The sequence below is a fragment of the Onychostruthus taczanowskii genome, unplaced genomic scaffold (assembly GCF_017590055.1).
Source record: "Onychostruthus taczanowskii isolate IOZ18803 unplaced genomic scaffold, ASM1759005v1 scaffold34, whole genome shotgun sequence".
Lineage (NCBI taxonomy): Eukaryota > Metazoa > Chordata > Aves > Passeriformes > Passeridae > Onychostruthus > Onychostruthus taczanowskii.
In genome coordinates, this window is record NW_024500794.1 from 7,362,523 (window position 1) to 7,380,410 (window position 17,888).

A 17,888-nucleotide genomic window follows, 5' to 3' on the forward strand; every position below is an offset into this window, starting at 1 on the left:
GGGTATTAGCCCACAGAAGGACAGATGTCTCTCAGATATATCCACTCTTGCAATTCCATGAAAACCAGCCAGACTTCACACAGTTCACAGGCTAAGACCTCCAGTTTGCCTTCAAGAGAAAACTGCAATGATAATGAGATTTTTAATACAATCTGACAGCAAAATCTTTATATTGGAACATAGTTTGTGCATGTACTTTTTTAAAAAAAATGCTTCTTTGCATGTGAACTTAAGAGTCACCACTGTAACTTTTCACAAGGAAAAGGAGCAGGGCAGGGCAGAATCCACCCTCCATTTTCCTGTAGTGGAGAAATTGTTAAGAAGCATCCCAATTGCATGTGGACACTGAAAGGCAAACTTCCTTTCACTCCCAGCACTTTTGTATTAGGGGAATATAATGTTTTCTGCCCCCAAGTCATAGTGTCATCTCAACATTGAACAGTCATGCATAGTCCCATGAGGGATTCTGCTGTAATTTAAACACTTGGGGAACTCAGCTTGCATCCTATGTGTAGCTCTGAACAGTCATGCATAACATCTTTATCAGTCCCATGAGGGATTCTGCTGTAATTTAAACACTTGGGGAACTCAGCTTACATCCTATGTGTAGCTGCAAGCAATTCTTAAAACTTCATATGATGGCAAAATGAAATTCCAGAGAAAACAATGCAGCTTTGGGAATCCTCCTGCCAGCCCCCAGAGCAGCAGTGCTGAAGCACTGAGATACAGGATTATGAGATCACAGCACACGTTATACTGAGACAAACATAGCACTACACAAAGTGTGCTGTCTGTGCACTACTAGTAGGCAGGGGATCCACTCTCTTTTCAAGCCCCACCTGGGGCCTTGGTTACCAGACTATTTCAGGTACCCACAAGTTCCCATCAAAAGTGTGTTGGTAGAGTTCCCTGAATGCTTCAATTCAGAAAGTGCAGATGCTTCAGTCACCACACTAAGCTGTCAGACTTCAGGATAAGTTCTTGGTTCAGTGCACTGACAGAACTAAAGCATTATCTCAGGACATTCACTTAGAGTTCAATTACTCTGAATTTGCAGCACCAGTATTTATTTTGGAAATCTACGATGTCTTTAAAGATCTAAAGATCCTCACTCATACAAGCAGCAGCATTTTAGTGTGGCTAAGACTCCTCATAAAACTATGCTTGTTGGCTGGAGTCCTTGAGATATTAGCAAAAGTTTTCTTTGGTAATTGAGATTCCATTATTGCAACTACACCGCACTCAAAAGTGAAACCATTGATTGTTAACATAGCTACTAAAAAAAGACAAAAGAAGATCAGTACCAGATGGGAACACTACTGTGTGTTACAAGCCTTCCTAACCAATAAACCAGATGTTTAGAACAAAATAAAAAGTGTTTGTCACATTCCTCATTGTATTACTGCAAACTAGTAAGAAATATTCAGTGGGTATGTAATGAATGAATGTAATGAATTCAATTTTAAGTTCCTCAGAAGTTGCTGGAAAGGAGTTATGTCAGTAAAGTAAATGAAACTGTTTGTACTCTGTGTTTTCTTCTGCGTCTTAGCAATGGCTATCCTGCATATGCCTCTTTCTGGCCTCTCTGAACAATAAATACTCAGAGCACAATGTTATTCCTCAGAATGGAGACTTCAATGTCAAACCACATGTATATTTGCACAGCTTTTGGAGAAATAAGTATGTTCTTAAATTCCCCATTTCTGGGTTTAACCTAAGACAACAAAGTAATGTCATGCTTATAATGGCTTCAGATATTGTGTAACACAACTTCATGAAGAGAAACACTTTTGGACTATAGCATATTCTTAATCTGAAATTCCTTACACTTTCAAAATAAGGCAAACTCAAAAAGTCTATCCTTGTATGTTTAATTTCCTGAAAACCTTTTCTTCACATTAAGCACAGGACTGTGGAAGCATTCACTTCAATTTCCACGGTAAGTACAATAAATTATATTATTGTATGAAGGGTACAAGAAATCACTCAGTCATTGAGGGAAGTATATAATATTTAAAAATAAAATATGTGGAACCATTATTCTGTGTACTTGTAACCTGATCATCTTCCATTTTTTCTCTTGGCCATCTGCATCTTCTTTGTTTTGTTTTGTATGCTCAATTCTGCCTTACCTGGCATGAGGATTGAAGGCTATAGGGAAGGGTTCACATGCCATCTAAGGGAGTGGATGAAATGGAAATCTAAGTTTTATCTGGATTCCCTACTTGTTCATAACTCAGCTGAGTTTGATAACAAAATAGAAGAATAGAGGTACCCTAGTAGCAAGCCTGCAACTTACCTGCATAATAAGTAAAAGTTCTCTTGTTTCTGTCAAAAACAAACCACCGTTTTTTCCACGTTTTAATTTTCCCTCCCATTTTAATCAGAAAGCCTCGGCAGGTCTTCTCAGTGAGAGAAATGTGGTAACAGGTCTCTATGTTGTGCCCAGCTGTTTCAATGTGACTTCGTAGGTCAAAGTCTTCCTTTCTAACGGGCAAATAGCGAGTCAAGGGACGGGCCTACAGGAAAGAAAAGAAAATAATATTATTTTTAAGAGAAGCCTTATCATCTCCTACTCTTTCTGCTGTGAGGACATAACTGAAAACTGCTCACAGAGTCTAAGAATAAATTTAAGAAAAATAAAGAGCTTTTACTGCAGCTCTATTTTTCTTGAAAAGAAAAATCCTTTCAACTTCTAACTTTACAGTGTTGGACAACTTTGTAAAAGCATAGATAGAGCATAGAAGTTTCTTGAAATCAACAGCTGATAAGCTGGTAAAACAGAAGCCACAGCACAGAAAAGCTGTCATAGAATTAAGACATGCATTAAATGTAAGGGTGTGTTGCTGCCTTAGATGAAGTCCAAGAACTTCATATGTAGGATATTAAGCAATCCCTTTATTTCTCTAAATACTCACTGCACACATGTCACTCTTTAATTTGAATTTACTGCTACAGGCATTTTTATGCAGAGTATAATATATACATAATAAGAACGTGCTGTTGCAGGAAACATTAATAATGGGAATGAACTGTAATCGCCAGTTAATTTCACACAGATTACAGTAAACAAAACAGAATTATTTTCTGCTGAACAAATTAACTGTGATAACTACTTCACATCCCTCTGCAAAAGACAGCAAAGCAGTGCAGGAGATGTTGCCTTCTTCTTGACTGCAGTTCAAGACCCTGCAGCAAGCCTGATTAGTGTCAGTTGGGAGAACAAGCAGGAGGACACAATGGTTTGGAACCTCTGCCAACTGAGGGAACATTCTTGTTTTCTGTGCCTGAAGGGTCTATGCACAATCATCACCCCGTCATTTTAAGCACAGAAGACAGGTCTCCCAGAGAAGGCCCTTGCTGCAGTTCAGGCAGAGGCTACTTTGAAACAGAAGCTAATTTTAGATGCTTTCAAGGATCTGTGAAAGGACCATCTCCCTATCTCTCTGCCCCTGTACTCCAGAGAAATCAGTGACCTGGAAAAACTAATCTGCCCTTGCTGCAATCCTCAAGTTAGCCTGTTAAATCCCACTGTGAGTCTCAAATCAAAGGGACTTTCCTTCATTGCATTCTTACGAGCCTCTTGGTGCAACAGGAGCTGTGTTGCTCACAAGAACTCTTAGCACCCTTCTAAAATTATGCAGTCCGCTATGATACAAGCTGGCACCAGCTCTGGCAAGTGCAAAGATGGGGTTCCTTCTTCTCGTTTACATTTCTAAGTGTCAAAAGTTCCTGGGGAAATAATTGGTCTCACTGTACAAAGGAAATTAAAAAGAAAAAAAAAAAATCAGTCATTTTTGACAGTTAAGTTTTTGTCTTCCTGCCAATTCAGTCTTCTTCTCTCTGCCAAGTCTGACAATTAGCAGTAACTGACAGGATGTTCTATTACAACACATGCATGCTCTGGTTTGGGATAAAACTATCAGCATTGCATTGTTTTTATGTCATACTTGACTTGTCAACAAATTTCTTAGAAGAAAAGGAGGCAAGCAAGTAAAATTTAGCATTCCTGATTACATTTTTTATAAAAACAAATGAATGAATATATTTAACTAGAAACAGCTGATAAAACATCAGCAAAGGTAGCACAGATAAAACCAGAAAGATATTCCAATATGAAATGGAATCATCTGCACTCAAAACCATCTATTAAGATGGAGACATTGTCTGCTCTGGTTTACTAGCAATGACTGTCTAGTTACTTGCTGTACCTTATAGATATTATTGGTTTTGGAAGAATGAACAAATAGGTAAGACACTAAGCCTAAAGAAAACTCAAGGTACCTCTAAGCCCAAAGAAGAAGCAAAAATATGTAGGAGGTAACACTTTTTAAATTAAGTAATGTTTCTCATGTTGTACAGTCCCATTAGCTTTAGAAGAAGTAATATTTACTCTGTATTGTAGATGTGGAGCTGAGAAAACTTCCTTATTTGTCTTTTTCTTTTCTGTCAAATATTTGGAAGCAATAATTCACATTTCAAGGCATTTTATGTATTAAAAAAAAAGCAAAACAAAACAAAAACCCCACCAACTCCACACCAACGGTTTATAAAATTAACACACTCAGAAATTTCTGTTGTTCTGGCCAAAAAATTCTGCTGTGCCTATATTCAATAACAAACTTTATAGGATTAATATTTATACTTTATATATAAAATGCTAACTAGATACCTATGCCATTATCTAACTTTAAATGAATATTTGGCTCTAAGAGCTCAAACATACTTTTAGAAAAAAAATTGCACCTCAGAAATACTAAATCTATCTGTTCAGCTGAAAGCAGTTCTGTGTACCATTGGCAAAAATTCACTTAGTCCTCTTCTGTATATGAAGGGGAAGTCTTGCACTTCAAAACCATTTCACATCCCCATGTCTGACCTGTGCTCTTTGTTTCTCACGTATTTTGACTTCTTTTTCAATTAATTTTTGCCTCTGGGTCGTTTCTTCCTCCAGTCTTTTCTCCAGTTGCTCCCTGCGGCGTTTTTCTTCTTCCAGAGCTCGTTTCTTAGCTTCCATCTCCCGTTCCTAAATACCACAGCACACAGAGAACTTCAATTATATGCAAAAAGATAGTTGGCAATGTCATTTCTAAGCTAGGGCTAAATACCTTTTAGTCCCTTAAGTAGGAATAAATATACATCCAGCACACTGGACTGAAATTTGGAGTAAGAATTGCAAATATAAATTAAGGTTCTTCTTAAGCAGCTCCCCCAGCAGGTGTCAAACCAATGCTGAACAAGTTTCTGGGGATTTTGCCATCAGCTTGTCCTTTGAGATAGCAGATATTGCATATGGGCTCAAGGCTATAGTGAGAGGTGAAGCCAAGGGGGAAGAGGTGTTTTTTAAGTGTCTATTAGGAGTAAGGTGGGTAGGTTTCTATGTTGCATTAGGAGAATATTATCCAAACTTACATGCCTAGTCTTAGTTACTCAAAATTACACTTACCCTGGTCTCAAGCAGCCGAGTCTTTTCAGCGTGTGCTTGTTTGAGAAGTCTCTCCATCTCCTCTATTCTTGCAACATTTGAAGTGCTAGCACTGCAAAAAACCCCATTATTTCTTATTTAAAATAACAGCTGGTATTTAAAGAAATATTTTGCAGTCAAACATAATTTAAGAATGGAGTTGACAGTGTTCAGATCCAATTCAGTGCAGTAGCCACTAACAAAAAAAGATGTATGTTTGGTGAGTTGATGAATGACTACAGTTCTGTTTCTTCTGTACTTTTAGCACCCAGAAATTTTATGCTTTTGTACAAAAAAAAAGTGTTTCTCTCACCTTAAACATTATACATTTTAAATTGGTCAGAACAAAGCATCATAAATAGTTTTCCTTTAAAGTCTGATAAGGCTTGAAAATATGGTCAAACACCATCTAAAACAGTCTGAATTAATTTTACTTAAGGGAAATTTTGTCAAGGAAACTTAACTGCCTATCTTCCAGATTTTGTCAACAAAATCAGCTCACGCTCTTTCCTTCTTTTGCCAAAGTTTGCCTTGTGAGAAACAGAAAGATTTGTTGTAAAGGGTCCTTCTATAGTTTTTGTATTGATTTGGGCTATTTCTTTCTTTGTGTTGTTTTCTTTTGTTCTCCTTCTGGCATTGACTGCAAGAGTCAGAGGGAAGCAGAAGAGAAAGCAGTACCAGTGAAATTCAACAGCTGTTGGGGCTTCCCAGTCCTGGGCTGGAGACTGGACTTACAGGATGGTAAGACCAGGCACACACCATCCTCCTTCCATATGGTCAGAGCAGGAAGTCAGAGAGAGAAAGGTTTCATATCACTGGCACATTAGCTCAATGCACAGAGTTAGTTCCCAGCCTGTCTCCAGCTATCAGTGACTTGCTGACTATCCATTTAAAATAGAAATCCTCAAAACCCAAGTCCTAATGCTTTTCCTCTAAGAAAACCAAAACCAACATCAACCAACGCAAAAAAGCCCAAGCAAACCAACCAGCAGAATGACTGCCAGTGGTCTTTTCTAAAACTTTTAACACTGCAGTGATAATGACAATAAAGGGGAAATCAGGGGCTTCTCTACCACAGCAAACAGATGCTAAGTAAAACACTACATGCTAGCCAAAAAAGCTGTCCTTGTGTTCACAAGATGTTCATAGTGCTGTGACAAGGCTGCACTTAATCATGAGCCTCTAGCTAGTTATGCTTGTGAAACTGATGGGGCAGGACTGTGAGCAGGAATGAAAGCACTACCATATTGTCAGAAATAAAAAATAGACTGTCAAGAGAAAATTGTTTTCACACAATTTTGAGACTCATCTGGAATTTTAACACAGATCATGGAAATTCCCTTCATCTGAGAAATGGTGTCTGAGCTGACAGCCTCTGAAGATGAGTAAAGCAAGCCTTTCAGTGTCATCTCTTCATTTTTACTGACCCAGAAAAGGGAGAGGAAAGGGCAATAAGACTTTCGGGGGAAGCCTGAATGTTTCAGCTTAACCACCTAGTTGGTTAACAAGCTGGACTTGTAGAACAAGTATATGTCATCAATGGCACATGTCCTTGAAAAATTTCCTATCAGAGGAAATTCCTTCCCTACAGTCATCTGGTGAGGAAGCACTGATTGCTCTGTAAACTTCAGCATTATCACTTAAGTTTTCCAAGTTTTATTTTCATCTTTCAATAAACAGGTGAGATGTAGATTAACCCGATTATGAGGAGCTAGACAAATATGATGCCTGTCTAATGATTTTACACTTCCTTAACCAATCAGCAGCACTCACGTTATCACAGTGCACATGTACATACTCTCTTTTTTCATTATGACCCTATGACCATTGCAGGATCAGGAGGAAAGAGGATTTACCTGGAAATGTTATCTGGTGAGCATGCTGATATGCTCGTCTCCATACTGTCAGAGCTGTCTAAGCTTAAAGTGTCAAAGGCATGGTCCTTGTAACTAGAATCTGGGTAATGGAAACTGTTCAAATATACATTGGATTCTGATGCTGTTCTGCTGTAGAATTCTGGAGACTTCTGCCTTTGGTTTTCACAGATGCGCTGATGGTTATACCCTATAAAATATAGAGGAAACACTGATTTCACACAAAAGTTATGTCACAGAAGCATAACTTGTTAGCAGCACAAGCATTTTGAACATCACCTCAGAATTTACTGCACTGTGACCAAGGTACTACAATATTACAGTTAATTTTACAAGTTAAACACATTGAAATAGAAGCTTTAAATACCTGTTTAATCTATGATGGATTCAAATCAATACACATTAGTACAACTGACTTTTCAATATATGTTCTTCTATGTGTATTCTGAAACTAATTTGAAAAAATAAAATTTATATTTTAAAATTACTATTAGGCCTAATCTGGAAAGTAATGTAGTTAAATTCAGGAATTTAGAAGAAATGACACTGACTAAATTAGTGAAAAAAGAATAAAGTCCTGATATTCAATATTCTGAAGCACTTGTCTGGTTGACTTTATTGAATATGGATTTTTTTTATTTTTTTTTTTGGTATGTGTTTGGGAAAGTTTGCTTTCTGGTAACTGCAATTGGACACTTAGTTTCAGCTGAAATATTACAGGCTGCTTGTTATAGAATCATAGTTACTAGTGTAGAGGTACTTGACTGGAGTTTTGAAATTGCAGTTCACCCTACGGGATTGAAGCAGATCCTTATAGCTCAATGATTCTGAAGAAAAATAAGGTTCATGCAAAGGTTCTTTTGTTATTTTTCCCCAAAAACATTTTTTCTGAAAAGCCATTCTCCTTGAACACATGGAATTTTGTTTGGCTATGTGTCCTTTAAAAATGCCTCTTCACAATTATTTTTATCTCACGTCTCTGTTGCTCTTTGAAAGCAATGCAGACTTTGAGAGAGGTTGTTGAGCTTGCCTGATGAGGAAGAGTTGTCATTTTAACTGCTGAAGTATTTTACAGTGCCCTTTTTTTCCATCTATGTGATTACAAATGCAACCGCACTGCCAATCTTCTCCTTCAATGAATTCAAGAAGTGAGACTTTCTTATAGTTCTGATTTAGGTTTGTAATATTCTCTGCACATTTCTGACCCAAATTCTGAGCTGCTGGCAGAGCTGGAGATTAGGAAGGATTGACAGACTACATGAAAACCTCACATTTTTACAGGAAGGCAGCCACTGACATTCCTCATATTTAAGATAAACAGACATGGGAAAAATGCAGACAAATGTACAAATGCAGCAAGGTCCAAACAGAAATTTTTACTAGACACCATTAAGACATTGATGTTAAGAAAGCATGCTTGAAGTGCAGTATTTTTCTGTTTTATTCTCATTCCTTATCTGGATATACCAGGGATATTACTCTCTGGTATTTTTTGCCATGCCAGAGCTGGGAGAGTCCCAGTTCAGAGAGCCAACAACTGCAGTTATCTGAAAAGTGTGTCTTCAGCTGAATAATTAAAGCATGTCATTAAAGAAACTGTGCCCTACAAGCATTTCCCAGGTAGTTTTCTCCTCACTTCCCTCTGTACCATAGAAAGCTTTCTTGGAGATAGTTAAAGCTGGTTTCTAAGGAACTAATAGGACTCACTTGCCATTTAAAAGAATGCTGAATTTCAATCAAAAATTCAGTTGCATCAATTAGTAAAAGAGACAAAAGGGACAGAAATACACCTCAGCAGTCATAAATAATAGCATCACACAACACAGGTGTTACTGATTCACGTATGTGGTTTGCTTTTTCCCCCTTATTTTGGCAAATGCTTCTGTTATTGCAGATAAGCAATTACCTTTCATACTCGAACCTTTGGAGTGACTAATTGCCCCTGTGAAATGGTTATCAATGATTCATTAGAGAAAGAGAGAAAAAAAGAAATTACTGAAAAAACTTTATTCAAATGCATGTTTTTCTGTTGAGCCCTCTACAAATCCTTGCCTACTCAGAAACTTTAATTCCATATTTTATATTTCAATGAAAAATAAACCCATCTAAAAGACATAGAGCAGCACAGCAGTGCTACAAACGCTCTATGCCTTAAGATAAAGAACCCATTTTTGAAGAAAACATTTATCGGTCAAATTTATACAATCATGCAAATATAACTAAACACTGGAAGAAATCAACATTTCTTAGGCTGCAAAATGAGATACATTCACAGAAACAAAGCATAATTCAGTGTTCTCCTTTTATCTTCATGCTGTAAACAGCTCGCAGCTCAAAGCTGAGGATCAGCTGTGTACCAACACCGCAAGGCTTCACAGCCAACCTGCCTCCATTACAGCCACACCTACATATTGGGCAGGCACAACCTGTTGTCATTTAGCTGCTCAGGTGCCTATTCACACAACATGCACTTAAAAATATTAGACTCCTTATAAGATCCTGCACTTAACTAAAATTTCCCACAAGCCAAGATTTTATCAGTTAAGTCTAACCTGATACAAGAGCTAAAATATTTGTTGTTGCATTGGTTTTACTACAGAGTTCGACTGCTCTGCAGCAAACCTGTAAACTCAACAATGTTAACAGCCATACTGTTGAGAAAAATATTGCAAAAACCCATAAAGCCATTTCATCAAAGAAAAATATTCCAAAGGAGTTACTGCAGAATCACAAAATCCAGGCATACCACCACAGAATTATAGTGAGGGTAGAACTAAAGGTGAAAGCTGTTATTAAAAGTGGCACTGTCAAGTATGTAAAAAACCCACTAGTATTTTATGAAAATGATCCCATTACATTTGTCTTTTATTTGTATTTTTTCTTCTTTATATTTTTTTTCCCCTTTGTAAAGATTGACATTAACATGTCAAGATACATTTGTTGTGTGGAAACATGCCTAAATAGGAAGGCCAAGTCTGTCTACCTTGTCATTGTCACTCACAGTGCTGCAATGACTTCAAAATTTTCTGCTCTATTTGAGTGACTGTGAGCAAAGAAGCAAAAAATTAGGCCTGTGCAAAGCCATAGCTCTGCAGATATTAGCATGAGTCAGAAGTTTTGTTGTGACAGGTTATTTGACAGCAGGAAAAAAAGAATTTTTGAAATTCTGTCATTATTTAACAATTATTTAAAAGATTTTCAGGAGTCTAGGACAGTGCTGATGCAACTGGTACTTTTGCAAAAACATCACGTGAGAAATACAGCCAGGGAAGGGGATATTTTCATACCTTTTCTGGTTTTTCCTGAGTTTAACAAGAAAAAGAGTGAAAAACAAACAAAAAAGGCTGACTCCTTTGAAAAGTTTCTAGATTGTTTGTACAAATATCCCTTGCTTGCAGTATATTGGTTTTTTTGTACAGAGCCTAGAAAGGACACAAATAATCTTTTATTGGTACCTAATTCTCTGTCCCAATAGCTTTGTTCCCAGCACTGTTTCTGGTCTTGCACCTTAATTCCAAGCTAACCATTCCTTCTTCCCTTCCCGAGTCCATCCTACAGTCAGTGGGACTGCACTGGCTAACCCTTCCTCCTTGTGCAAGCTTCTGGCACCCAGCGCTCCCTGGGAGCTCCAGGCATCCACCTGTGCAGGGTGAGGTCTCGAGATGGTACCAAACAGTGGCTTCTTCACTCTGTTGTTTTTGCAAATGGTTTGGTTACAAAGGCATGTACATAGGAGGTCAGTTTATAAATACAGTCTGTCAAAAATACCTCATGAATGGCTGCTAAGAAATACCTTTTTCCACTAATGATTTACAGCAAAGATGTGTCCTCTAAAACATTTAAGTTGCCCTTAATTCAGGCGAAGATTACTGATTGTGACTGTTTCTTTCAGTAACAATTCTTGAGCTCCTATGACTGACTGAACACGGCTTGGTAATCCTAGAATAAGGACTATTTATTACTTAAAAATCCATGAAAATATTTATTACTGCATCCAGCCTAAAATTTATTCATAGATATTGCTTGTTCCTGCATAAAGACAATGAGAATGAACTCCATATTAAAAGCCAAGAGGCTGTTCTTAATTTCCTGATTTCACTTTTAACTTTCCTTTTTTTTCAGCTCAGACTTTTACAGTTATCTTCTTGGACTGAAATAAGAAAAATGGGAGAAAGCACATTAGAGAAAACTCACTTCAGACCATGACTAGTTTAGTGATAACACTCAGATAATATCTTTAAACCAGCCGAGCTGCTACTGCCTCCAGCCAGCCTTGAATATACTTGTTTTCAGATCCACATGCATACACCAGAACATCTGGTCTAGAACTTTGCTCAGTGCTGTCAAGCTCTAAGGAGCACAGGAAGGTACTAACACCACATCTGGAGCACATTATCCTCTTTGGATAGCAGTGTGTGGGTCACTGCTTGATAGCCAGGGCTCCAGACTGAGTGGATGAAGTGGCATTTATCAGGTGAGACCCTGTCTCCCCACTGAACCCAGTTCCAGTGCGCTGGGTGCAGCTCTATGCCCAAGGTATCAGGAAGCAAAGACGCCCACGTCATTTGCAATAGATCACCTTGGAAAACTGACAGAGTAAAAACTGACATGGTGAAAAACCTGTCAAGTGGGGAAAGAAATGCAAGGAAAGCAAGTGCTGACTCACTACGCATGACAGGTAGTGAACACTTTTTATCTATTCATCACCATTTTTTAGGTGAACAACTAACTTTTGGAGCAGGAAGATTAGAGAGCTCGTATTTATCAGTATAATTAGTCTCTATACACTTACAAAGTCTCACTGATTTCTCAGTAGATCTTCTGAAAAGTATTCACTTATTCTGAAAAGGCAAACCTGATCCACAGGACCACTGACATACCATCTGACTTGGTTTTCAAATATGTATTTAAAGATGCCTGATAAAATTAATCATAGTTACTCAGACTCTAGTCCTGTTGACTTTAGTGGAAGACAAGTAAGATTTCATAATTTTAATGGACAATGATATTCCATTTCAGTAGTCCTGAAATGGAATATCATTGTCCATTAAAATTATGAAATCTTACCTTCAACGCACCTGTGTGGTGCGTTGAAGCAGTACAACATGTTCAGAACATTACCCAAATCTCATTGTTCCACAGAAATGCACTTTCTTTCCCTTTGACTTTGAAGAAAGTTTGTTTTCCTTCCATGTGCTTAGTATTGGTGTGAAGTATGAGGGGAACCCAGAAATCCCACCAAGATAAACCCAGTCCCTTCCCTCCTCAAACCACAAAGAAACTTCTATTAAGGCTTTACCTGTAAGGCTGAATGAAAGGTGCTTAAAGATTGTTTCTCTGGCCCTTCTGTATAGCTGGATAGAAATACTCTGGGATCTGACCCCATCCTCCTGACTTGGATATTCCTGTCCTCGCTGAGTTCTGCACTGCAGTGCACAAAGAGCCCTGCAAATACCTTTGTGATGTGTTACCCAGACAAAGGAGCTTTCTCCAACCTAGAAATGTGGCACTGCAGTACCAAAGCAGTTACACTCTTCAAGTTCCTCCAATACCAATAAATTCAAGGGGCTTGAGGTTGAACAAAAAGGGAATGAACACTTTAGTAACTACTAAGAGAGGCCACAAATGATCCTTGTGTTCCTATATCTTTCCTGTTAACAATCCTTTGAAAATCCTGTGACAGCTCAAATAAAGCACCTGTCAGCAGCACTGTTTCCTTTTTGCAAAGCTGATGTTTCAGAAAAGGACATCTAGAACTGTTCTCTTTCCCAGTACTCTTAAGGCTCTCTTCATAATTTTCTATTTCTATTCGAACTGCTGGATCTTTCAAAAAATAGCAGCCAACTAGTATGACAAGCAGTATAGCACCTGATTCCTCAACAGCATATGAAAAGTGCTACGCCACCTGCCTCAATGAATATATGTCTCTCCTTCTCCCCTGCCTCTCATTTTTGTCAGGCCATAATTAGATTTTGATTTGTGAGGTTTCTCTCTTTCCCACTCTTAAGACATCTGACCCTACTCCTAGATTGTCTTAATTGCACAGTGACAAAAAATTAAACATTAGAAGTGATTTCTTTTTAAAACCCTTGCCTGTGTTAGGTTTGATAACACTTTAAAAATGTGCTTTAGGGCACACACTAACACTCTTTGCAATGATTTTACAGAAATATTTCAGATTTTAAATACTTGATCTCTTGTTAGAGTTTAGCCAAAACATCCCTCATGATTTTCAGACTGAAATAACATCACAATGATGAACATAATTTCCAGCTATTCCACCTTTACACACACTTTACATCGAAGGCACTTTCCAAGCTGAGCATGAAGCTCCTTCTGTATTGTACCTGAAATATGTAAAGATAAGTTAACCACAACACTGCAGGTTTGTGTAAGGCCTGCTGCATAGCTAAAGCTCAAAACCAACAAATCACAACAGGGTCAGCTCTGGAAGGGAGCACGTCATGATCCTTTTCCAGCTTGCTTGTTCCATCCCTGTGTTGAGTCATCTGGTGCATATGACTGACCTCAGTCACTGCTGTGACCTTTAAGAGCTGCAAGCTGTGACAAGTCCTGTAACAATGGGATGGACCTAGCTCAGCTCAGGCTCACTTAGTGCAGTTCTACACGAGGACCTCTTGCACTGGTATCCATAATGGTGATGCTGTAGCCGTGATATTTTATGAAAAATCCTTTGCTAGGATTTTTCTCTCCTGGGAAGCTGAGGAGCCTCAGGAAAGAAATGTAAACAATTAACTATCTGATGGCTGTGGAATGCAACATTGGTGCATGCTGGTTGTTTCTAATTAATGGTCAATCACAGTCAGCTGGCTTGGACTCTCTGAGAGCCACGAGCCTTTGTTATTCATTCCATTCCTGTTCTTTCTAGCCTTCTGATGAATCCTTTTCTCTCTATTCTTTTAGTATAGTTTTAATATAGCATTTTATGTAATATATATCATAATATAATCAATCAGCCTTCTGAAACATGGAGTCAAGATTCGCGTCTCCTCACACAAAGCATCAACCATAGTGATGCAGATGTTGGAAAGAAATTAAACTGACAGATGGCACTGAGGAGTGTCTCTTTTTGAAGATGGGTTACTTATGAATAATACGTTTCACTAAAGCAAAAAAATATATGTATCAACTCAAGTAAACATACAGCAGACATAGAATCCCATAGCCTAGAAAATTATGTTTCAGAGGTATAGTTTTTTTGGATCCAGAATTGCTGTGTCCGTATTAACAAACCTAGCCACCAATCAACAATAGAACAGCTCTCTCCCTTCCTGTTTTGTAGCCCAAATATTTAAGACCACTTATAATACCAAGTCACAGCTTCTCAAAGTTATCTCTCTCTGGGGATTTTATCCAGGCAAAAATATGTGCCTGTGAAATACAATTTTTAAGATACCAACATTAAAAAAAGGGAAGAAAAAGAAAGAACATGTAATATATTGCTTCAAAATCACTCACAGAAATTACCCAGTTAACATAATGTGTATTTTCAATATACTTTTCTTGTTTACGGGATTATATTTGGTGACCATGTACTTAAAAACTACACATGTACCTACATCATAATATTAACCTCTTACTTTGCCAATATCCAAAAAATCAGTTACATTTAGAACTTGCTTTTGTCACCAAGAAGTAAACTTTTATTTTGCAGACCTGTTGATCATAGCAACACCAGTTTCATGCTTATTTTTGAAAAACTGAACACTGATTTTAAAAAGAAATGCAACAATTAAAAAGTCTTACCTTTGTGCATCCTTCTCGACTCTGACTCTTTGGTCATGGTTGCCAGGCAGTGAGGAAGTACGCTGCCACAGCTGTTGCTCTGTCCTAATGGTAAATGTCCCTGCAGGAAATTTTGTAAATATGTGCTTAAAACTGTATTTCAAGACTTTTTTTTATCAGCAATGGCAAAATAATGTGCTTTGTCATGGATATTAGTTTCACGTCATATCAATCAGCCAGCTGTGTACAGTGTCTATTAGGCCAAAATGTTTTCAAAGCAGTACCTTCACCTTCCTGCTGTTTGGTGATTGACCACATCACAAATAAAGAGTATTTCCACTTTATATATAAACTTTATCTTTACCATTTAGAGGCCTTCAGTAGGAAAGAAAACAACAAGTTGTGTCTCTAGAATCAATTTAAACCAGCCCAAAAATACAATCCTTGATACAGAAATTGTGTATTTGCGATTAATATTCTACAGCACAGCGTTTCCAGAGGTCAGAAGAATGGCTGAAGTACAGAAGGTTCCACATACATTCCCGTTTGTTAATAACCCTCAAGTCATTTCATAGTCAACTTCATGTGTGAATTTGGGGGGTTACATAATGCTTACGGTGCTACCCAGCCTTCCCTGCAACCCAGTGCAGGATTTCCTGCAGAGGCCAGAAGGCTGTAAATAGCAGCAGGCACGTACTTTGTTTGCAATGTTGCGTCCCAGCGTGGCACTGTTGAAGTGGGGAGACACAGACAGGGTTGTTTTCTTGCGGGGCAGGGTATCGCTGAGGTACGTGCCCTCCCTGTGCTGCTTCTTGCGCTCCTCCAGGCTTCTGAAATGCTTCACAGGGAATTTGTTACAGTTTTGACACAATGAATTGATGCACTTGCTCAGTTATACTCTATATGGAAAATACCAATAGTCTGGAAAAAACAAAATCTAACATACAGAGCACCTCCTGGCTTCACAGTGCTTTCCATCACATTAAAACCATACTGAATTAAAAATGCATTAAATTCATGCGCACATTTTATTATAATATCCCTGTACCTTTTCTTTTGTGTTAAATATTTAAGTCTAGCATAGAAGTAGAACCCAGTTATAAAGGAAAACTTTTCCTTGGAAGTTATTTTAATGAATTGGTGGCTTAAAACCAATACAGCTTTTGAAAGGCATTGTTCATATGTATATGAAAAATTAATTTAGGATTTCACAAATACATTAACTGCAAGTCCTCTGAAAGTTACAATGGGTCCTGAATATTAGTATTTGCCTCTGCATTTTAAGGTGAATTTTTGTTCAGAAACATTCTATAATACGTCATGTTGATTTTTAAATGAGCAGTGCCTTTAAGTACAGCACCCTGCAAGCAGAATCAACTTACAGTGTATCACACTAAAGTCCTCATGTATAAATCAACTTTGTGGCCATCATATCAAAAGCAAACAAAACAAAATAATCCCAATTTATCAGCTTTGAATCTGTTACCTGTTGTTGTCTGCGGTGTTTCTTAGCTGGCAGAGGTGGAGGTGTATCAGATAAAGGAATAGGATCTACATGAGTAGCCATGACCTCAGGCCAATGGACTGATGGAAGTTGAGCAATAGAGCGAGGAGAAAGAGAGTGAGGAAACACAAATCCAGAACAGAGAGGTGATCTTAGCTTTATAGAAAAAAGAGAAATTACACACAGAGTTTTCTTTTTGGAATTCCTCAAAAGATACGGCACATAAAAGCTGCAGTTTTAGCACTGTTTGTTGGAGTGTTTAGCAGGAAAGGAGGTGTACTCTATTGCAACTCTCAAGGCATATTGAGCTACCAGAAGCAGCACACAAATGACAAATTCTAAACCAGTTTCTGAGTTATTGCACTGCAAAAGTATGTCGATTTACAATTATAAGGTTATTCCATTCCTTTAAAAGGGGATTTATTCAAAATTTCACAAAGAATGAGGAAGAGAAAGTAAGCTAGAAAACAGACTGGACAGACTCCATGGAATAGCTAAGATGGGTAGAAGCTATTAATATCCCACAACTATTCAAGATATACTTCTACCACCTTACAGGGGGAGAAGAAAAAGAAGCTACAAAACAAAATGAACACTTGAACACCACTAATCAAGTTGTCATAAGCTTGTCCACAGACGGTTTCTCAAAGGTGCATTACATTATAGTGTTGGGCAGGCAAAGCTTGTCACTTCGTGCTGCTTGGGTCATAAGAATTCACATTTTTTGGCCTTCAGAGTCCCATCTACTTCATCAAAGACACTTCAAAGTTGGAGCAGTCCTTCAACTTTACTATTAACCTGTCATCTGACTTGGTAACTGGCAGAGGCAGTTTGCTTTAGGGTCAGTTTGTTACATGTTGAATTACCAAAAAAACAAAAAAAAATAAAGAAAATAAAAAAGACAGCCATGAAAGAACAATGCAAACAAAGGGAAATGTCTCTCAAACAAACCTCTTTATTTTGTGGCTGGCTCGTCAGCACAGCCGTGGAAGGCTCAGTGGCAACTGCTTCAACATCTGAGGGGGTCTGAGTGGAAGGGGATATACTCGTGGAATTGCCATACAGCTCACTAATTTCACTTACACTGATATAGCCCTAAAAGGAGGAATTCAGAAGTTAAAAGGAGCAAAAGCCAAAAAAGACATGCAAGAGTATTAATGTATCCAGTACAATGAAAGTTAGTTTAGAGTGATTCAGCCAAATATTTGTTATAAATGAAATACTTAATAATAAATAAAATAAAATAAAATTAGCATCAAGATTTTCAAATGTTAAATACTTGGATTCTGAAAATTGTTCT

The 17,888-nt window shown here is 37.8% G+C and overlaps 1 protein-coding gene across 9 annotated transcripts in view; it reads right to left on the bottom strand.

The window, feature by feature from the left end:
* The window catches only part of PHLDB2 (pleckstrin homology like domain family B member 2), a 67,060-nt gene that overhangs the window by 3,062 nt on the left and 46,110 nt on the right, over positions 1 to 17,888 (bottom strand). For 4 of the 9 annotated variants that reach the window (XM_041410856.1, XM_041410858.1, XM_041410854.1 and 1 more), the window contains 9 exons: positions 17,540 to 17,683; positions 16,571 to 16,744; positions 15,782 to 15,922; positions 15,106 to 15,205; positions 9,245 to 9,280; positions 7,321 to 7,528; positions 5,447 to 5,537; positions 4,880 to 5,026; positions 2,300 to 2,519 (listed from right to left, as the gene is read on the bottom strand). In XM_041410856.1, the coding sequence (XP_041266790.1) occupies positions 2,300 to 2,519; positions 4,880 to 5,026; positions 5,447 to 5,537; positions 7,321 to 7,528; positions 9,245 to 9,280; positions 15,106 to 15,205; positions 15,782 to 15,922; positions 16,571 to 16,744; positions 17,540 to 17,683 (1,261 nt within the window). The remainder of the gene's footprint in view (positions 1 to 2,299; positions 2,520 to 4,879; positions 5,027 to 5,446; positions 5,538 to 7,320; positions 7,529 to 9,244; positions 9,281 to 15,105; positions 15,206 to 15,781; positions 15,923 to 16,570; positions 16,745 to 17,539; positions 17,684 to 17,888) is intronic. The other 5 variants (XM_041410863.1, XM_041410860.1, XM_041410859.1 and 2 more) reach the window with 4 other exon arrangements.